A 20,955-nucleotide genomic window follows, 5' to 3' on the forward strand; every position below is an offset into this window, starting at 1 on the left:
CTTCCAGCTCACTACTAAATGCAGGAACAACAAGTTACGAAACACGTTTTAACGAAAAGCTGCAGTGAGACAATTATCGGTTTGAACATATGGCTACAATTTGGGGTGCAGTGTACATGCGCGCGGCTTCTTGTACTTTCATCATGACTCAGCATTTACTTTACAAGTCTTTGCTGCACAGACCACCTAAAGAAATTACTGGCTTGATTAAAATATAAGATAAAACATTGATTTTATGGAATAAGATTTAATTAATGTTTGTGCATTAATGTGGGTTTGGGGACATGATACATTTGATTGTGGAGTCAAGAAGACAAAAGGAAGGCGTGCTCTAAACTACACACATTCCCACACGTGACAAATGCAGGTTTACAGTCGGCCCACATATTTGGGGTGGGACCCCACCATGTAACACATGCCATGCTATGATGTAACAGCATCATGGGCAGTATTTAAAGAGGCCGACCTCTTCCCCGCTCCTGCATCTGTTCCACTTATTGTCTGAGATTCGACGAGAGGTTTGGTTATTGTCCCTTGGTAAGGCTTTTCAACTCTACAAATCATATCACAATACAGGCAAATTTTACCTTTTTACTTTTACTGTTTACTTTCCTGTTAATATTATTAATTAATAAAGCTTTGTTGGATTGCTATGTTGATTTTAAAATGACTCTTATGCAGGATTTGGAGTATGATTATACGCCTCATTGCTGTTAAAAAATCTATGGAAAAACAAGAAAAGTTGTTCATAGCTGGGACAAAGTTCAGCCAGAGGGACGCCTTTAGAGAATCCTGATCTCTAAAATATCTGTCCCAAACTGCTCCTATAAAGGTAAGACTTAATGACTTAAAATTTGATTTCATTAAAATTGCATTGCTTCTTTTTTAAACCCATGCAAGTACACAGAACATAATGAACAGCAGTCTCATTAAAGCCTGTACTTGGGGTGGGGGGGTGGGGGGGGGGGGTGGGGGTGCTGCTTTTGCTGAATAGAGGTGTTAAATGAGCTTATGGCACACACCAGCTGGAGGCATTACTAGCATAGTGAGTAAAAGAAGCTAGGATCAAGCGTGTAAAGCAGATCCATAAAATAAGCAACACTTGTCTTCCTGATGGGATGTAACTCTCATGTGTCAAATTTACAGATGCAGTTTTAAATAAAAAACATTTGTCTCTGAATGCAGTGTGTTTGTGAAATTTGTTTCTGTCAGATTTTGCAGGAACATCTTGTCGTGTTCACGTTCACAAATACAACGCTTGTGTTTTTGAAAAACACTGTGGAAAATGGTTGGATTCAGGCCTGCAGATGTGCCACCTTCGGCAGCTGTAAAGTTTGTGGGAGCAGGAACTGCAGCCTGCATCGCTGACCTGCTCACCTTTCCCTTAGACACAGCCAAAGTGCGACTGCAGGTATTAAAGTATTCTTGTGTAACAAACACAAAGCCAATTCTTGTAACCTTAGTAGCCTGAACTTTCATTGCACAGATCCAAGGAGAGACCAGAGGCTCTGCTGCTACAGGGAGCGGCTCTACGGTGAAGTATCGAGGGGTGTTCGGCACCATCGCCACCATGGTGCGTACTGAGGGTCCTCTGAGTCTTTACAGTGGGCTGGTGGCAGGACTCCAGAGGCAGATGAGCTTTGCGTCTGTCCGAATTGGTCTCTACGACTCTGTTAAACAGTTCTACACTAAAGGCTCTGACCGTGAGCATCTGTGATTGGATTCTGACAGTTGTTTATTTGGTTGAGGGGAAATTTTGACCAGTCTCAACTGACATCTCTCTCTTCCCTGGTTTAGATGTGGGCATTGGGAGTCGGCTGCTGGCTGGATCTACCACAGGTGCCTTGGCGGTTGCCATTGCTCAGCCCACAGACGTGGTGAAAGTTCGCTTCCAGGCACAGGCCAGATGTCTTGGCCGTGCCAGGCGCTACTGTAGCACAGTGGATGCTTACAAGACAATTGCCAAGGAGGAAGGCATTTGTGGTCTGTGGAAAGGTAGCTCAAGCTTCCAAAATGCGTGTTTTTAAAAGGCTGCTGCTTCATTTCTTATGATGCATCTTTGTTTTCGATGTCACACAGGCACAGCTCCAAACATTGCACGTAACGCTATTGTTAACTGCACAGAACTGGTGACCTATGACTTCATCAAGGATATGCTCCTTAGGTCCACGCAGCTGACAGGTAAAACACAGTGGCTTCACAGCAACATCACGCATGTGTATGATATAGCACTCAGCCCTGGGTTCTGTGCACTCCACAGATAATCTGCCCTGCCATTTTGCATCAGCCTTTGGTGCGGGGTTGTGCACAACAGTGATCGCCTCCCCTGTTGATGTGGTCAAGACAAGATACATGAACTCTGCTCTTGGCCAGTACAGCAGCGTTCTCAACTGTGCTGCTGCCATGATGACCAATGAAGGCCCGCGTGCTTTTTACAAAGGGTAACCCAGTGATTCCACATTCATTTGACAACTCTTAATGTGAATGAAACGAAACCAAAAATGTTTTTGCCTCCATTTCCATTTTCTTAAGGTTTATCCCGTCTTTCTTACGGCTGGGGTCCTGGAACGTGGTCATGTTTGTGACGTACGAGCAGCTGAAACGAGCAATGATGGCAGCGAATCACAGCTGCAAAGCTTATCTGTAATCTCTACTGTCTCTCGATGGGCTCGTGTTCGACCACACTCACATTGTCTTTCATTTTTGTTATCTTCCAGCGTGTTTACAGAAATATTCTGACAGAGTGCAAAGTGCAAATAAAAACAGAAAGACACGATTTGCAAATGTATCAGTATTGCTCTCTCCTGACAGACATGTAGCCACATGAACAGTCCAATCAATCATTCTGATTACACATGTATTTGGAATGTGATTAATCTTTAAAAGACAGAGCTTGCTTGATCAGATACTTCCTCTCAGTAGAAAGCGTCTCGGGGAACTTAAGGTCAAAAGTAATTATGAGGTTTCCTCTCTGGGAAGGATTCTTGGACAGCGGCATTCCTTCTCCGGACAAGACTTTTTGGTATCTAGGGCTGATATGACATGACAAACAAATCAGAGAGCGGAAACTTAATGCAGTAATGCACAAAATAAAAACACAATAATCATTAAGTGTTATAGCAGATGGTTATGCTGGACATTTCTTCCTGTTATAAGGGAGTTTTTCATTCCCACTGTCGCCAAGTATTTGCTCATAGGTGATCATATAATTGTTGGAGTTTTCTCTGCTTTTTTTCTTTTGGGGGGGGGTTGTATTTCCTTACAATACGAAGCACTTTGACGCGACTGTTTTTGCACTCTGGCACTACATAAATGTAAAAACAACCAGACTGGGAAAAACTGTTTTTCAAGACAGTGACTGAAAGCACTTACTGGACAATGTCATTGATAAGAACAGAGAGCAGCCTGCCATCTAGTGTCTGCACGTCCACAGAGAAGCCAGTTAAAGCCTGCGAACAAGGGAATCAGCTTACAGCTTCAAAGAAACCTTTTTGCATGGCCAATAATCAATCCATGACATGACTCACCATCTCCAGAGTAATCTTTGCTTTGTAGATGAGGTCATTGTTATGTCTCACAAACAGAGGATGAGTCTTCTGTCGCACAATAAACACAATATCTGCGGGAATGCTGTTTGGTCCCTGAAGGTAAAACAGCAAAACAAAATAAAAAGATTACCATGCAGCAGTCTTTACAGACAGTTCTTTATACATTCCCTCCCTGGGTAAAGGAAAGAATATACACAAACAAGGCAGTGGTACAGTCAGTACACATCATCATAATAAAAAAACAGAGTAATAAGAAGAATAGCTTTGAGCGCATAATTTCTTTTGGCTAAAATTGCCCAGAGTACAATAAGCAAAATGCCTTTTGCTTATTGTAATTGGGTGTTAAAACCGAACATGCTTACTTTTGGTAGTAAGCGTGTTCCATTTCAGTGAACCTATAAAAGATCTGCAGGAACAACGTACTTGTGTGCAGTCTATGCAAAGTGCCAATTTTAGGAGAACCTTCACAAGTAGTTAGTCATCAGTTATACTTGCAATAGCAGAAAAAGGAGTACAATAAATTATAATTTGTTAAAAATTCCCCTCTCCTTTGTCGCATTCAGCCTTTTTAATGCTTACCTCTACTATCTTTTCACTAATTGCTGCACTGCAGTAATGTATATACCACAATAACAATGGCAACCTGCTAAATTTCCCTTTAAAGCTAACTGCACACTGAAGCCTAGGATTGATTACAGCAAAAAATACATTTCTGGGTTATAGCAGCCATATAGCTCGGAAATGGCATCGGAGCCACGAACCCAACTCAGGCTGTAGGAAATATTTATGTATAAAAGGATAAAAATAATACACTATACCAACTCATGAGCTCACTTTCAAACCCCCCATTTTAAAATGATGTGTAGGCTGGTTAATTACCTGATCTCCCTCTTTGGGGAAAGTAATTCTTGTGCCTTCGTTCCATCCAGGCTTGACATCTATACTCAGAATCTTGTCTTTGATACTGGATGTGCATCCATCGTCATTCATGACCTGTAAAATAAATAAAGCATCGCACAATATATGAGGCAAAATCAGTGCTGTAGTATGTCTTTGTGATGGCGTTTTTTATTTTATTTTTTAATGCTGTTGTTTAGTTAGCTCTAAACCCCATGAGGAGCTTGCAGTCTTATAGATGAGTGAATCCAACAAAAGCCACGGGAGGGAGAAAATATAAACATGTCTTACTCTGCGAGATATCTTGATCTTTTTTGTGCATCCATGGAAGAGATCGTCCAGGCACAAATGAAGGTCTCTCTCTATTGGGGAATCTTGCGTTTTCGCCACTTGTGGCTGCAGGCCACCAAACTGAAGCGGCACATCATTTGTGTAGAAGTCTAGTAAAAAAAAAGAAAAAAAAGAAGGGGGATTAAAGGATTAAAATCGAAAACGCACATTCACTGTCGGGCTTTGATTATGTTTTTTTCTCACCTGCAAATGGGTTGTCACCCCCAAAAAACTGTTTGAATGTCTGGTCAGGATTCCCATGGTAGACGTATTTTGATGACCAAGTTCCATTGCTGGCAAACTCAAGTGGAATACCACCTCTCAGGCCCTCCTCTCCAAACTTGTCGTAAGTTGCCTTTTTTCGAGCTTTCACACAGAAAATTGGCTTTGATTCACACACATATGGTACATTCTGCATACAATAAATACAGCCTTTCCTCAGACCAAAATACACTTCACTGTATATAAGCCTGTATTACTATTTTAATATTAACTGGTATTTAAAAAAAGCTTTCTATTTCTGATCCTTATAACAGTTTCCTGCTAAATGTTTTTTTTAAACAAAAAGCTTTAAATACAAATCTGCAGTTATTTCCACTTCTCCTTTTACAAAAATGTTAGTATTGCTTATAATATAACCAATTTTAAACTGAGTTGTAGCTGTGCGTTCATCTATTGCATTGTTTGAAACCGTGAGTGGGAGGGTAGATACAATACATTACGATACTTTGCGTGGTGATATTGTATCGATAGAGAGTCACCAAATATCAATATTTTATAAAGAAATACAAATACTCAGGGAGTACTATGAACAGTAGGACTCATCTTATATTGAGATGATTTTATGTATCTCATTGTCTTTTATCCTGTCTTCCTTCTCTCACCCCAACTGGTCGCAGCAGATGGCCCCGCCCCTCCCTGAGCCTGGTTCTGCCGGAGGTTTCTTCCTTTTAAAAGGGAGTTTTTCCTTCCCACTGTCGCCAAAATGCTTGCTCATAGGGGGTCATGTTATTGTTGGGTTTTTCTCTGTATGTATTATTGTAGGTCTACCTTACAATATAAAGCGCCTTGAGGCGACTGTTGTTGTGATTTGGCCCTGTATAAATTCAATTGAATTGAATTGAATGTAAAATCAGCTCCACTGACAAACCACCCAGGACTGGACACACTTAGCTTGACAAAGTTACATGCTAATTAAGAGCGAGCTTATGGCTCATAAGTAAAAACAGGACAGCAACCTCCTTGCAGCTACAAAATATTTTTTTAAGAATCAGTGACTGCCTGCTCATAGAATTGAATTTTTTCACATTCTGCAACTGACGAAACAGTTGCCCAGAACGTGAGGGTCTCGAACACAAATGGTCAATTTTGATTGGATGGCAGTTGCAGAGGTCACCTGAGAGGAGGCAACTTTTCAGCAAACAATCTCAGTCTGACTTAGACTGACTGCAATCACTCTCTGAGAGAATGTCAAATAACTGACTCAACCGGCTCCCAGGTGGCTATATTCTGGTTTTATTTACATAGAACAGGAAGGTTGCTGGTTGCAACCGAATGCAAAATCACTTATCGCGGGAATGTTATACACCTTCCTTTGATAATTCAATTGATTTGTGCTGCTTAAAAAAAGAATAATAATAGATCATCACAGTATATCAGTTAAACTTCAGAGATATCAGTCTGTTCAGTTGGGAAACATGAACCCGTCTGAATCCGTTTCGCTTACTTTGGTTCAAATGAAAGTAACGCTGGAGAGGCATCAACGAGACAACCCCACCCAAAAACCTGACTGTTTTTGCTGTTTGTCAGTGAGACATACATGCAGCCCATGCAGGTTGCACAGGTAGTCGAGCTCAGTTCTCTTCACACAGGAGAGACACACACAAGCAGTGAGGACATGTGACACACATGAAAGGGTCTTGAGACACTGGTGAATGTTAGGCTGTCTGCCTGATCCTTCCGCATGACAGATTTGGAGGGTTCCACAGACCTCCACGTGCTGTTAGGTAGGTGATAAAAGAGTTTGCCAAGAAACAGACACATCTGTTGCCTTCTTGAGGTAATTTTCGAGAGCACTGGAAATGTTCCTCCTGTCCCTTTTTATACAAAGGAACAGACATGGGTACTGATGCTGTGGTGATGCCCCTAACTGCCCAGCTCTTAGCAGCTCCACACTCTTGACACTGCTGACAGATACACCTTCTTACATCGGCTCTTCCTGATTTGCAGTCCTGGAGCAGCTGTGCACTGACTATCTTTGCAACGTGAATAGGCTGCAGGTATCATGTCATTCCACCAGAATTGAAAAGTAAAGTCACAAAAAGCAAAGCTAGAATGAACTGAATCACGAGGGATAAGGAACGACCACTTTCATTTGCACCAAAGCAGCTGAAATGGATTCAGTACGATTAACTGACTTTTCCTTAGACTGTGATCATCGAGTGTCCCCTTATTGTTTTTATCCGTGCGGTTTCCAAAATAAAACACACTTCAGTCTCGATATTCTTCCACTTACGGTCGCTTAAAACATCATAGGCTTCACCCAACTGGGTAAATTTCTGGGAGCTTCCAGGCTCTCTGTTTCTTTTCGGATGAAACTTCAGTGCAAGGCGTCGATATCTAAGAAAGAGAAAGAAATAACTGAGGAATAACAGAACAAGCCTCATTATTAAGCATGTGAGTTTCACATGTATTAAATGACTTACGCCTTTTTGATGTCTGCATCTGTTGCGTTTCTATTTATTTCCAAAGTCTCGTAGTAATCATTACTCATTGTGAAACTAAGTATTTAAAACCACATTTAAACATCAAAGAAATATCCAGCTAAAACACAGAGTGCGGGTGCGTGAATTGGTTTCCACGGAAACGGCTGCTGGGAGACTCTCGCGAGAATTGCAAACACTCGCGGACATTGATTTAAAATAAACTATAACAAGAAACAGACTGCAGTCCAGAGAAGACTGCTCGTCTTCAAATAAATAAGAAGAAATTTAGAAGTAATAAACGTTGACGGGAGTTGCTACTTCGCAGTGAAGTAATTATTACTGACCTCTTTCGAAAGCTTTTATAGTGTGTCATTATTTAATGTCTCCGGGTAGTAGTTATTGTCTGCTTTGTAATATAGCCTAGAATCATATGCAGATGACCACGATATTAATGAATAGCTGTGCAACAATCTGATAATCACTCAATGCTAGATCCCAACTAGGTCAGGTAGATAGGGTCACTTGACATTTTGCATAGCGGATTGCTGGCATGTGTAAACTCATTGTTTGTTAAATAAAGTTAAAAAAAAAAAGATTGCTGGCATGTCTCGTGTTTGGGGGCCACCACTGCATTATTTCTTCTGTGGACTTGCAGAACAAACAGTAGGTAATGAGTCAGGCCAGTTACTGTAGCTTCAGCATACCGTGATCTTGTCTATTTGTAAATTTTTGAAGCACCTTGGTTATTTTGTACCTCGACAGTCATTTTGAGATTTTATGTAAATTAACTGTAATATTATTGGACATCAAACCTGTATGTATAAAATCAAAAAGTTAAATGTGATTTGAACACTGAATGTCTCTGACTATAATCACTTTTTCAGTACACAGCTAAACATCTACATTTCTGTAACTTTCATTATCTTGTAGTAATTGCTGCCAGAAATTATACAGAAACAGATCCAACATCTCAGCACTTAAAAAATAAAAATATTGAACTGATTTATCCAAAACACATGTCAGAAACACAGATCAATACCAGCAGCGTTGACAAGTTTACTTTTATTCTTTCATTTGAATCCATTCCAGAAACGTTAAGGACTACAACGCTATACAAACTGAACTCTCGCCTGTAGTTTTACACAAAAATTGCACAATATTTTCAGTATGATCAAAGTGCCACTTCGAGGCAGCACGTGAAACAGCAGTTGCTCGCTGCTGAGTGTCAAAGGTGGTCCAGTTTGGATGCATATTTTATTAGCGACTCATACCCAAAGTGAAGATATTAACAGCCATACAAAAGAAACAGGAATCTGATAGAAATAAATATTACAAGTCATTGTGGATTAAATACATATGTAGAATCATCACTAACAAGAAATCAATGCCAAAAAATAAAAACAAGGAAGTGTTGATAAAACGGCATACCAAACCTAATTAGATAAATCCAAAGCCAAGGAAGCCCTCTACAATTCAACTCCAAAAGGCATATATCTCCACATCTAATGTCTATTGTCGGATTTATGAGAAAATCTACAAACACTATCTAAGAAAGTTTTAGTCTATGTCAGCTAGTCTTTAGGGAAAAAAATCTATCCAAATAAAAAGTAATAGAAAATGGAAGCCAAGGTAAAAATAATCCATCTCAATAGACGTGTGGGCAGAGGAGGAAGGACGGTAATGTGTTTGATGCAGTCATGTTATGCATTTGTGCTGGTTTCCATGGTGTGTAGGTGTGAGACTGCGTGACTGTGCAGGTCGTGTTGGGAGAACTGTAACCCAAGTTTAAAATAAGCTCCTAGCTCACACTTCATGGGTGTGTAGTACACATGTCTACACCCAGCACTCCAAATAATGATTTACTTTGAAGCAATCCTACAACCTTTTCCTCATTTTATCCCAAAATGTTAAAAACAAAATAGTTTGAAGAAAACACCTAAATTAACTTCGGCCAATCAAATACAAAAGCGCTTATTGTGTTAACTGAAAAATGCACACAACACATTCACATTGTGCTTATTAAGCTTAAAGCAATATTTACTTATTTTTTCTTTTTTTAAGGATTCTCACTCTTAGACAAATACATTGATTTGATGACTTTGACACACATCGTCTTTCAGTTTGGTTCAAAATCATCTTTGCCCACAAACTATTCTCATCTTTCTTGTACTACCATCTCTGCTGAAATGACAGAAGGCTTAGTTCAAGCATAAATATGCAATGTTTCAATATGTTTCAATGCATGTGTGTTACAGTGCAAATATTCAATTTAAGTACAACTGAAGTGACTTTCAGAGCAGCCCGATGGGCTACCAGACTTCCATGATGGCGAGGATAACGGATGTAGTGTTCTCTTTCAGGCTGGGGGACAGTGGAGGGTGTAGTGAAGGATATGGGCGCAGAAAAACTGAATGTATTAGATAGAAACATTAGCAGGAACAGCCTCCTTCACTGGTAGGTTGCTCTGGTGGTTTCTCCAGCTTAATGTCAATCACTGAAAGGTTTAGGAGTTAAGAAACAACATTGAAAAGGAACTCTGAAATGCATTGGCATTGATTAAACAAATAAATAAATTAATAGCTCTAGATTTCTGCTCAAGGAAAGACAGTCACACTTTTTTGGCACAATGGTCCAAAATGTCCCATTGGTGTTCAATTAGCCTGAGATTACCGTGATTGTAAATGCCAGAACGTTTTACATTATTTTCATGATCATTAAAGTAGTCAGTGACCACATGTGCTGTACAGGTAGAGGCCATTTTCACACTACAGCAGTGGTATTGCCCAATTCACATGTATTGGTTTATGACACATTCACAATAAATTACAAAGGGACTCTCCTATAATGGAGCACTTGTTGATGGTGGGAAGGAAGAAATAGCTTAACAGAAAGAGATCTCTGGCAAAACCAGGCACCAAAAGGGTTGAGGTTTTTAAGTTTTAAAATAAAGTTCTTAGTTTCAAAAATGAACTTGTTAATTTTTAAAGACCCTCCCCCAACTAAATATTTTTCTATTTGCTGAGTCATTAAGCAAGACAATTTAAAACTAATACTGTTAACATATACTGCATTCTCTCTCTGCATGAGACAGAATGCAAAGCTGGTCTTCCACCAGAAAAGCTTCTAGTTGTTGGGCTGCTGGGGAGTTAAGAGTGCTATCCACCCACTGTACTGTGTATATGGCGTGCCAAAGTTGGAAAGTCTTTCAGCTCTACATGAACTTCTGTGGGTGTTAGCTGAAGTTTTTACCTTTTAATGGCAGGAATAAATTATCATCGTTCAGATATTTTACAAGATCAGATGCTTCAACTCAATGTGACGACTCATACTGGTCTCCATTTAACTGAGGTCAGTATTTCACCACTTATTGCTAGACAGAATATTAAAGTAATCTTAAATATTCTTATGGACACATGATGGCTTATGCTATAGTTACATGGCAAACTTATCAAAGCTGAAGTCAGTAAAAATCATAACAACATCTTTATAACTCAGTCTGAGTTCAGACTTAGGCACGTTTCTAGGAGCATGACTGACTAATGTGAATTCACTGTCTGCTCTGATCTGTATCAGGACAAACTTCAAAACCTTTCAAGTCTGTTTCATACCCTCCAAAAATAGACCATCAGTGCAGAGTGTCTTTGATATTATACTCATTAAAACAGGCATCCAGCTGAATCTCAATAGGTGTCCTCACTGGTAAAACAAATCTAGAACGACATGTGGGTTAAGCAACAATAGTGAGATGTCACAATTCTGCACTTGATTCTCCCTGTGGCCGTGCTTATCCATATGACAGACATAAGAGGGCAAAGAGACCTCTGACTCTGCTCTGTCATGTCAGATGCAGACACTGACATGTACACAAAAGGATACTGTCCTCTCTACTCTTGTCCTGTGTGGTGTCCATGCCAGGGAGGGCAGCTGCCACACGACGGAAAAGCTAGAGGGAAAGAGAACCACATGTATTCTTTCAGACAAGGAATATAGCGAGGGCATGATAAAAAATACAAAATGAAATTGGCACAGCATGTTGTGTATAATCCTAATATTAACTGATCAAGCATAAGGTCCACTTGAAACTCACACAGAGAAAGACACCCAAGAGAGATTTATCAAATTTGATCTCAGTTTAGCAGCTTGTGTCTCTGACACTGTAAACCAATTTCTGTGCTGCATCGGTGATTTGAAAAGAGGATGGAGCTGAGCTTTAGTGACATCTTCCATTGACAAAGCTTGGAGGATTTTAAGCGATGAATGGATCCATTCATAAAATTCAAGAGAAATGTATGATGATGCTCAGCATCCCCTGCCCCCACCAAAGAGCGTCGTGGAAGCAGACTTATGACATGCAGAGTTCACAGCAGCAGTAACACTATTGCTGTGGTGATCAGTGCTGTGCAGGTTGTTGATTTGCAAACTCTGGTCCCCATCTCTAAGACTTTGTGATAAAAGGTTGGCCAATACAAATCATTACAGGGGGGAGAGAGCTTGAAAAACAACCAGTTCTCTTCACTAGTGACCAGTGGAAACTGATGTTTAAAGCACACCTTTTGCACACATGCGTGTGAAATAGAAGCCAATCAGAAGAGAGGACTATGAGAACACATACACATGTAGGTGCACACGCTCTACCTGTTTGACATTGTAGCCTGTCTTTGCACTTGTTTCAATAAACAGAACATTCATCTCTTTCGCTCTCTGTTCTCCCTCCTCTGTGGTTATCTGTCTGTGATGAGCCACCGCGAACAACACACAAACACCCACCAGGACACGCACATACCCCCACAAACATCAACACAGAGACAGGGGAAAAGAAACACAGACACTGTGATTATGTTGAAGAGCATTAACAAGCCGTGCCCTTCCTGCTGCGGCTGCCACCACTGCCCAGCACCAAAGGTTTCCCAGTAAACTTCCTGGAAAAACAGGAAGAGAAGTGAAACTTCCAACATCTCAACCATAAATGTTATATTTTCTGTGTTTGACTGAAAAAAAACAGGGTTTTGGAGATCCAAGGCATTGCTAGGCCAAGACGAGTAAAAAGTTTGTAAATAAGCTTTTAGAGGAGCTTGCAGGTAACAGGGAAAAGCCATACACGAGACTGACACCCACACACTCTCATCACCTTTAGCAAGAAAGTGATGAATACTTGTTTTATTTAAAGAAATACGCACAAACAAGAGCAATTTAGACTAAGAAGCCCTTTTCAGACATGCACTCAATTCTGTTAATTAGATGGCATCTAAACGCAGAGGTTACAAACGCACATCACTTCTCCACCTTTGAGTTGCTCAGCTCACTAAAAGACATGATTGTTGTGGATAATCCCCTAAACTATAATAATGTGAGGGGAGGAAAAAATAAAGTTTTGGCATGAGACATCAGCTTTCAGCTTTTGTCCATGGTCTCACTGCCAGAAATACTGCAGAAGCCACAAAGCCACTCCTTTGATACATATGTTAAACAGGCTTTTTTATTCCACACGGGACAAAGTCCAGCATCTACACTGGTCCATAAAAATCACAACCTACAGTGTAGATTTAGTGATTCACTTAGTGGTCACTTATAAGCTTGGGGCAACCGTGGCTCAGGGGGTTGGGAAGCTAATCTGTAACCAGACGGTCGCCTGTTCGACCCCCTGCTCTCTGTCCTGGTCGTTGCGTCCTTGGGCAAGGCACTTTACCCTACCGCCTACTGGTGTTGGCCAGAGGGGCCGATGGCACGACATGGCAGCCTCACTTCTGTCAGTCTGCCCCAGGACAGCTGTGGCTACAACTGTAGCTTGCCTCCACCAGTGTGTGAATGTGAGAGTGAATGAATAGTGTGCCTAGAAAAAGCGCTATATAAATGCAATCCATTATAATTATTATAAAATTGACCTAAGTGTTTATGGTTGCAATTGCATATATACAGAATGTGGCGTAATAACCCCCCAGAATAATTTGGGACACTATATCCTACTTACTATAGTGTGAAATTTGGCGCATAGCACACAATAAAATCATGATTACTGTAGCTTGTTCTGTCAGAGTGGGGATGTTTGAAAGAAGCGTTGATGAGTATTAATGTAAAAGAAAAGCTCCATGTCCAAATACCAGATCAAAAATTTTATGCAATCCATGTCTGAAAAGGGGCAACTTCAGGAACCTAGCCTGACTTTTATTTTCAGAGGGAGACCTTTGGAGGTGAAACCCAGGAGGCAGCATCTACAGCAGGGCGTCAGAGCACGGCTCACACACACACTCTTACCTGCTTTACGTTGTAGCCCGCTTTCGCACTAGTCTCAATAAACATTACATTTAGTTCTTTGGCTTTCCGCTCACCCTCTTCAATAGATACTTGCCTGTGGTAGATAAAACGGTTAAAAGACTCACAGCAAGAGACAATACAAATTCAAAAAAAGGCTTAAAAACAAACAAAAAAAACCCCAAAACAGGACACTTTCAGGTATAATGCATGAAAGAAAAAAAATCAGTGAGGCCACCAGTAACAATCAATAACTTCACTTCTATGCTCTTCATGGAGTGCCTACTTTAACAAAGGCAGAAGGAGGGAAACACAGATTACCTTTTATCTGCAAGGTCTGTCTTGTTTCCCACCAACATAATGATGACGTCACTTCCTCTTTCTGTTCTCACGTCATCAATCCATTTTGTGGTTTGCTGGAAAGAGTTGACATCTGGAAGACAGATGGAGATAAAAGGCCTCAGGTGAGAAAACACAGTGGTTAGTGACAGCAAGGCAATAAGCAAAGAGAGTTACAAGCTGAAAAATGTGCAACTTTTTTTTTTAAATTAAAAAGAAAAATATGCTTCGGTCATACTAGTGTATTTAAATGGAATCAATGCATTCCTCAGCATCAACGATGTGAATAACCTAGGGCACTCCCAGTGGACAGGTGAGCCACATACTTGTAATGTCGTAAACTACGACTGCAGCTGCAGAGTCTCTGATGTAACTTGGGATGAGGCTACGAAATCGCTCTTGCCCCGCTGTGTCCCACAGCTGCAACCTAATCTGTGGGGCAGGAAGGGAACGGGGATGGAAAAAAAAAAAAAAAAACAAAACAAGAAAAAAAAAAAAAAAGAACAAGATGAAAATGAAACAAGAAAAACAAATAGACAAATGGGGTAAGTTTATGGGACAAAAAAAATTAATAAAAGGAAATAAAGTTGGACTAATGGGAAAAGATAAAAAGAGAGAAAGGTGAGCACGTAGTTCATGCAGGCAGTGAATAAGCACCAGAGAGAGCTAGCTTCCTGGGCCTTTGGGAGGGAAGAAAGAAGTAATCACCCTTCACTTGTCATCAGCCCTCCTCACTGGATCAAGTAAGGTGTTTAATTTCAAAACGGTGATGAGAAAGTAGATGAAAGGGTAGGAAGGAGAGGAAGAAAACTCGTGTTGAGGGAGGTATGAACAGAGAAAAGAAGGATTGTCCAGGGGGATACAACACTCCTGATCACAGTAGCAACGTACAAATGCTGTCTCTGTGTGTGTTAGAAAGAGCATAATTCAGTGGCTAAAGAAAAGCAACTGGACAAGAAGAAGAAGAACAAAAACGGAGGTACTGGTTGTGCCAAAAATAAACTTACTGTTCTGTCTTCAAGATACATAGTTTTCGACAGGAAATCAATTCCTATTGTGGCCTGAAAAAAAAAAAGAATCAACCAAATATTCACAGTCATTTCCAATGAGTATTGCTGTTGATATTAGGCATCATCAATGATTATTAAAGTTAAAAGTGGAGGTGTTAAGTCTCACTTGGTAGGTGTTGTCGAAGCTGTCGTACATGAACCTGGTGATCAATGAAGTCTTTCCCACTGCACAAACACAAACAAGAAACTCTTAAAGAGTGCAATGACCACACGATCACTTTGATTTTGGAGAAGAATTAGGTACACCTTTTCCCCCGGAAAAAAGAACTGCATTTATAACTGAATCTATTCTACATTTTCCCCCAATTAGAACAAAATTTAAAAACTGAAAATGCTTTTTACACTTTCTGAGCACCCAAAGTCTTCAAACAGATTATTTTATCTGAACAACTGTCTAAAACCTAAACACATCTAATTTACAATAACATAAAGCTAGCCAGCCGCTTTTAACTGGTTCACTAATAATTTCAGCTGTAATCAAAATAATTATTTCGGGGCTAAATAAAAGCTACGCAGATCTCTGAAAGCTTGCAGAAATGAAATGTGTTTAAAGTTATTCAACCCAAAGCAGCTGCTGTGGCCCTTTTCCACAGATGATGACCACTAATAACAGAGTAAACCAAGCAGCTTCATGTCACACAACTCCCACTGCCCTCTTGTCCACTAAGCGTGTAGTGCACAGCTGTTCAAAGTAATTCAGGAGTCAGAGGGTTGAGCAAGGCACAGAGAGAAAAAGGGCTGTAAGCAAAGTTTGCCATTTATGTCTGAACTCCCCCCACCCGTGTATCCAGGGTGCTGATTTGATCCACAATGGAGGGTTTGTGTCCATATGTAATATAAAACTCTGTAATGTTGTTTAACACACAAAACTACGCTTTACAAACTTTGCAGCTGTAAAATGCTTCAATTTTTTTCTAATCTCATAGAAAAACCATTTATGAACACCTTTAACACATCAGGGACAGTCACACAGTAGCTCTGAGTACTCGCACAGTGCTGCCAGTTCTCAGACTGTTTTTGCTGAGCTCGAGTTACATTATCAGTTACAATGTCCATCAAGGGATGGTGACAGGGCTACAGACAACACTGCTGTTTACAAGGCTTAAAGGAGCCACAGCTTATCACACACTGTCCGATAAACGCAGTGTGTCTGTCCCATCTTGGTGGGACTTACAGGTCATATTACAGCAAAAACATTTATTACAGTTTTGTCAATAATGTCATCAAGTTTTGGCTTCCTTAATTCTTTCCTAGTTTCATTTATTACAGCAGCTTCTGAACTCACATCTTTTCCAAAGAGATCTGTATTATTTTATATGCAGTCTATGGCACAGTGCGACTGAAAGACAAGTTTTATATTTTGGGAAAAAGGTGTGCAGGGCCTCTTTCTACATTTGCATTTTTTAATGTTCTTGGGTATTTTTTATAATAAATATTTGTCCAATGTAATGGTTCTGACATTTCTTGTAAGTAATTTCGTCAGTTTAGATGTTTATTATGCATTTAGCTTCCTTTTTTTACGAGTGATTGGGTTTGCTATTCTTCTCACATCACAGCAGGAGAAGCCATGACTTCTTTGTTTCTTTCTTGCTGGAAAAGAATGAATAAATAGTGCAAAATCTCATCTTGACAATAGCCCCTTTTTTGTCTTCCCTATTGTCCTTTGGTGGCTATCTGAGTTCACGTTTGATCCAAGTTTCTCTTTACCGAGAATTCCAACTTCATACTGTTTTAATAAAGCAACATGAAACAGCTAGTTCAAATATGTTGCAAGTAGATTCCAAAGAAAGAGACAACGCTGGACCAATAACCCAAATTCTACTTTAAACCCTAAAATCTGTGGACACCGCGGACGACACAACGAACAGCCACACAGCTTTACCTAAGACATGAAAAACAGCCAACACGAACCCTCTGTGTGGACACTGAAGGAGTTTAAATTAGTAGGGAGATCGCAGGAATGTTGCATGGCAAGATCGGCCAATTTGGAAGTTGCTCCAGGGTCGAAATTATGAATTTATGATCACTCTAGTATTATGAACATCTTCTAAACACAGCAGGGTATGCCTGAAGTTCACCTATCCTTCAATAACGAAGAGATACCAAAAAATAATGCTGGTGCTTCATAATTTAACATCCTGTTAAATGACACTTGGTAATTTCCGATGCCTCCGTTAATGATGTGTTATCACAGCCCGTCACACAACTGAAGTAAGAGTCCATTTTTACAGACATGATTCATTTTGAAGGAAATGAATCACCTTTTTAGTCGGGCCAAGGCGAAGAAACTGTTCGTAACAAGTTACTGTGTCGTAATACCATCACTGCCAAGTGTTAACGATACGTGGCTAACGTTAGCTAGCTGGTTGACGTTAATCACCCACCAAACTCTGGTGTTAGCTAAATGTCCAACAGAGCAAAAATGTAAATCCTACATCCCACAACACTGAAAATTACCAACAGACTTACCGCTCTGTTCACCAAGAAAGACCAGTTTAAATTTTCTTAAAGGGTTTCCGAAGTCTCCGGCCGAAGACATGACTGAATCAAACCTTGACGTTACTTTTCGGGAGCTTCCTAGCTAGTTAGCTAATGCTAACTAACCAGTTGTTGTCAGTTATCAAATATCCAGAGGCAGCGAAAATGAACAGCCCTACTCGTGGCTGACTTGAGCAAATTTTGTGCTCAAAGCGTATTCCTTCAAAGTCCAAGTCAATATTAAGCACCTCACTAACTACTGCGGCCAAGTTAGCGTAACTCTTCTACTCTGTCAATTACACCCAACCCAACGAGCCACCTCGGGCCGCTCTTCTTCAGAGACAACTTTATGGATAGATGTGTCTTCTTGGCATGTTCATGTGCTGCCCTCTGCTGGTGGAGCAAAAAAACCCCACAATGAAAAACCAGACTGCTCCTTTGGCAGAGCAACGCACTAACACATTTGATTCAGTAGATTTTATTTTTTATTTTATTTCACAAAGTTGGAAGCATTATGAGAAGAAAAAAACTACCGTGCTAAGGACAGAGAAGAACAGAAGGAAAAGGCACGGTGTGTTTTTTAAAGCCCACTAGAGGGGGCACTTTCATCACAGGTAAGATTTCACTACTAAGCAACTTTAATGGGAATCCCAGTAATGTTTAAAGAATTAGACGGTGACTTTTACCGATGGTTAAATTAAATGGAAAGATTTTTTTAACATCCATCCATCCATTCATTCGCTTATCCTGTTCAGGGTTGCGGGGGTGGGAGGTGGGAGTGGGGGCTATCCCAGCTGTCTCAGGGCAAGAGGCCGGGTACACCCTGGACAGGTCGCCAGTCTGTCGCAACCTATCCCCACTAACTGCATGTCTTTGAACTGTGGGAGGGGTCGCACTCATGATGAAATCCCTCAGAAGCAGAAGATTAAGAAAGAAAACAGGCACTAATACATGAATATTTCTATTAAAAACAGTCCCCAGTAGTGAGTAAAATTTCTTTCTTTGTTACTCAGAGTTTTTAGGTAAACTTTATTTCATTTTTTTTCCAATGTAGAATAAACGTTGTTTAAAGAAACGGTGTAACACTCCTATATAGCATTCGACAGTGTTAATCAGTCCTGTTGGTGCTGAAAGAATAGCATTCTTTTTGTTCAGCCTATTTTTAAACCTCACTGCAATGTGCACATGTTCAGCCTTATATTCGCTCTATTAATGCCAGGTTTTGCTGGCAACCATGTAGCATCAAGCCAACTGGCATTATGAGTCCTTATGAAGGAAATTAAATCACAGTTGAGGGTAGCAGTTTGTAGCTGTGAAAGTGGATGTCTGACTTGTTAGTTCTATTATGTCAGACACTTTTTAAAAATTGGTATCAGGCTGTGATGTTTACAGGACCCTGTGTAGCTTTTATTGGATTAATCATGACCTTCAGCTCATCAGACAGCTGCTGTCCTGAAGGATGAAGCCCAGAGGCAACATACAAGGTGGTTTACTTACTCCACCCAAGGACAGAAAAGATAAGATAAGATAAGATAAGACTTTATTGATCCCACGGCAGGGAAATTTGTGCGTTACCTCAGCTCAGGCACAGATAGCAGAAGAAAAATCAAAAAATCAAAATAAAATACAAACAAATACAAAATAAGTAAAATAATACACTATACACAACGGTAGCATACACAGCATGTGATTATGGATAGAGGGGTGTATGAATGACTGCCTGTCTACCTGTTTAATTCTGTTAGTGTTTTAATAAATTCTATAAATGATCCACTCTCACATACAGCATGTATGAACAGTACACCTCTGCTTTTTTACCTGCAGTCATTTAAATACCAAATCAAGATACTTATAATCTCCCACTGACTGATAACCACTTTTGGTCTCAATATTTTGTCATTCCAGCATCCTTGTTGTTAGGGTAATTTAATTCTTACATAATTCCTATTAAAGATACATGTGCTGTGTAAGGGCATGTATTATTTGTGTGGACATATCCATCCTGATGAGATCAAAGATGAGCTCAAACAGAAAATAAATTAAAATGTCAGAACCCTACAGATGCAAGTGTTTTCTTCAACTATTAATTAACCAGAGGAAACTGACTTCACCCTACTGTTCACTAGCCTGGATTACATTTACATTTTAGGGGTTTTAAGTATAAAAGGCAATGCATTATTAGTGTATGGGTACAGTATGTGAGTTCATGCCTGCTTGAGCCAGCTGTTCTAAGTCACTGAAGAGAAGACACACCTGCGCCCCGCTCTCATTCATGTGCCATGCAGCTCTGAAGTCTCTTTGCAGAGCAGCTGACGGGCTGATGCCAGCCCTTCAGCTGCTCTGGTTGCGACCCACGCCTCATTAAACTTGAGCCATCAACTTGAGCCGGCTGCCTCTCCCCTCCCTCTTTTCTCTCCCCTTAACAGCACTCCTACGCCACATGTCCTTGGTCAGGGAAAGACCCCAAATCTCCCGCCCCTCCCACTGAAGATGCTGAATTAACAAATTCTCCATTGCTCCCGGTCTCCCTCACTCAGTCATTCTCCGTCTCTCACGCATAAGCATACAGAGGGATGCGGCACGTGTGTTTCCACGCGCACAGCAAGACGGATTGCGCTGTAGACCTCTGTAGAGGTTGTGCATTTTGAATGTGCTCACGTCACTGCCTTTTGCTCATTTTTGAAAGATCCATCAGCACCCTGAATTTGAGGAGGTGCTATCAAATTTCCCCCGAAGCTCCTAAAAGTCACCCACCTTATTCTGCAAGAAATGAGCTGTCAGCTTGAAAAGCGTGTAATCCAAAATCAAAGGAGCATGACTAAAAGGAAGCATGGTGCAAAAGAATCGAAGCTGTCACCTCAAGCCATGACTTCATCCTGGTGCGCTGGTCTCATGTCAGGCCACCGCATCATTTACTTCTGCAAAACTCGACTCAGTCTTCTAGATGGGAAAACCTTGCTATGACTCCCATCTTGGGGAAAAAAAGTCTTTATTTTTTTCTTCTTTTTTCTTCTCTTGTTCAGATAAAGAGAGTGTATAGGGGATGTTTGTGCATTAGTGTATGAATCTGACTGTATCCATGTGCGTAATGGATGGAGACCATCAAATTCCCACACCACCTTGATCTAATGTCAATGTCACACCAAAGTACAACACTGTGCTCATCTCTCCCGTGAGGGAGACTGAACGCAAGGGCTCTAATGGAGGAGAGACTGATGAGGAACAGAGAGAAGATGAAAAGGGGAAATCGGAAAAAAGGGGTATGAAGGTTAGGCCAGGGTAAAATAGGTGTGTTGTATTCCCCAATACAGTAAGATAGAGAAAGGGAGGGGATACGTG

At 40.5% G+C, this 20,955-nt stretch overlaps 3 protein-coding genes across 5 annotated transcripts; 1 reads left to right on the plus strand and 2 right to left on the minus strand.

Annotated features, from left to right (window-relative positions):
- Positions 1 to 481: 481 nt before the first annotated feature.
- On the plus strand, positions 482 to 2,776 carry LOC146565500 (dicarboxylate carrier UCP2-like). The gene is made up of 8 exons (XM_085288637.1): positions 482 to 537; positions 682 to 832; positions 1,213 to 1,411; positions 1,487 to 1,703; positions 1,798 to 1,995; positions 2,080 to 2,181; positions 2,261 to 2,441; positions 2,533 to 2,776. The coding sequence occupies exons 3-8, from the start codon at positions 1,286 to 1,288 to the stop codon at positions 2,645 to 2,647; spliced, it is 939 nt and encodes a 312-aa protein (XP_085144763.1). The 5' UTR covers positions 482 to 537; positions 682 to 832; positions 1,213 to 1,285; the 3' UTR covers positions 2,648 to 2,776.
- Positions 2,769 to 7,649, minus strand: dnajb13 (DnaJ heat shock protein family (Hsp40) member B13). The gene is made up of 8 exons (XM_085288636.1): positions 7,481 to 7,649; positions 7,291 to 7,394; positions 4,980 to 5,141; positions 4,737 to 4,885; positions 4,428 to 4,541; positions 3,528 to 3,641; positions 3,373 to 3,449; positions 2,769 to 3,032 (listed from the first exon to the last, which is right to left on the minus strand). The coding sequence occupies exons 1-8, from the start codon at positions 7,546 to 7,548 to the stop codon at positions 2,873 to 2,875; spliced, it is 948 nt and encodes a 315-aa protein (XP_085144762.1). The 5' UTR covers positions 7,549 to 7,649; the 3' UTR covers positions 2,769 to 2,872.
- Positions 7,650 to 8,523: 874 nt separating this feature from the next.
- rab6a (RAB6A, member RAS oncogene family) lies at positions 8,524 to 17,961 on the minus strand. 3 transcript variants are annotated; one of them, XR_014894125.1, is made up of 9 exons: positions 17,608 to 17,961; positions 15,245 to 15,303; positions 15,076 to 15,129; positions 14,395 to 14,500; positions 14,051 to 14,162; positions 13,733 to 13,826; positions 12,116 to 12,209; positions 11,357 to 11,423; positions 9,904 to 9,974 (listed from the first exon to the last, which is right to left on the minus strand). XR_014894125.1 is itself a non-coding variant. In XM_085288641.1 (8 exons), exons 1-8 carry the CDS (start codon positions 17,675 to 17,677, stop codon positions 9,910 to 9,912), a joined length of 627 nt encoding a protein of 208 aa, XP_085144767.1. In that variant the 5' UTR covers positions 17,678 to 17,960; the 3' UTR covers positions 8,524 to 9,909. The 3 variants fall into 3 exon arrangements, 2 of the variants coding, with proteins under 2 accessions (XP_085144767.1, XP_085144766.1); XM_085288641.1 differs by lacking the exon at positions 12,116 to 12,209 and having other exon boundaries at positions 8,524 to 9,974; positions 17,608 to 17,960; XM_085288640.1 differs by lacking the exon at positions 13,733 to 13,826 and having other exon boundaries at positions 8,524 to 9,974; positions 17,608 to 17,959.
- Between the last annotated feature and the right edge of the window lie 2,994 nt (positions 17,962 to 20,955).

This window comes from Mchenga conophoros, linkage group LG10 (assembly GCF_057382185.1).
Source record: "Mchenga conophoros isolate Kocher_MC1m ecotype Shallow Benthic linkage group LG10, M_conophoros_male_GT1.1, whole genome shotgun sequence".
NCBI classification, from domain to species: domain Eukaryota; kingdom Metazoa; phylum Chordata; class Actinopteri; order Cichliformes; family Cichlidae; genus Mchenga; species Mchenga conophoros.

What these genes read in the sequence shown, in the direction of transcription:
- LOC146565500 (XM_085288637.1), top strand. Translation starts at nt 1,286, where the DNA reads ATGGTTGGATTCAGGCCTGCAGATGTGCCACCTTCGGCAGCTGTAAAG. An exon ending in CTACACTAAAGGCTCTGACC is followed by an intron (nt 1,704 to 1,797) that starts GTGAGCATCTGT and finishes TCCCTGGTTTAG; the next exon opens with ATGTGGGCATTGGGAGTCGG. An exon ending in CATTTGTGGTCTGTGGAAAG is followed by an intron (nt 1,996 to 2,079) that starts GTAGCTCAAGCT and finishes GATGTCACACAG; the next exon opens with GCACAGCTCCAAACATTGCA.
- dnajb13 (XM_085288636.1), bottom strand. Translation starts at nt 7,548, where the DNA reads ATGAGTAATGATTACTACGAGACTTTGGAAATAAATAGAAACGCAACA. An exon ending in GGGTGACAACCCATTTGCAG is followed by an intron (nt 4,886 to 4,979) that starts GTGAGAAAAAAA and finishes TTTTTTTACTAG; the next exon opens with ACTTCTACACAAATGATGTG. An exon ending in AGATCAAGATATCTCGCAGA is followed by an intron (nt 4,542 to 4,736) that starts GTAAGACATGTT and finishes TTTATTTTACAG; the next exon opens with GTCATGAATGACGATGGATG.
- rab6a (XM_085288641.1), bottom strand. Translation starts at nt 17,677, where the DNA reads ATGTCTTCGGCCGGAGACTTCGGAAACCCTTTAAGAAAATTTAAACTG. An exon ending in TGTATCTTGAAGACAGAACA is followed by an intron (nt 14,501 to 15,075) that starts GTAAGTTTATTT and finishes CCTGCCCCACAG; the next exon opens with ATTAGGTTGCAGCTGTGGGA. An exon ending in CGGGCTACAACGTAAAGCAG is followed by an intron (nt 11,424 to 13,732) that starts GTAAGAGTGTGT and finishes CTTTCCCTCTAG; the next exon opens with CTTTTCCGTCGTGTGGCAGC.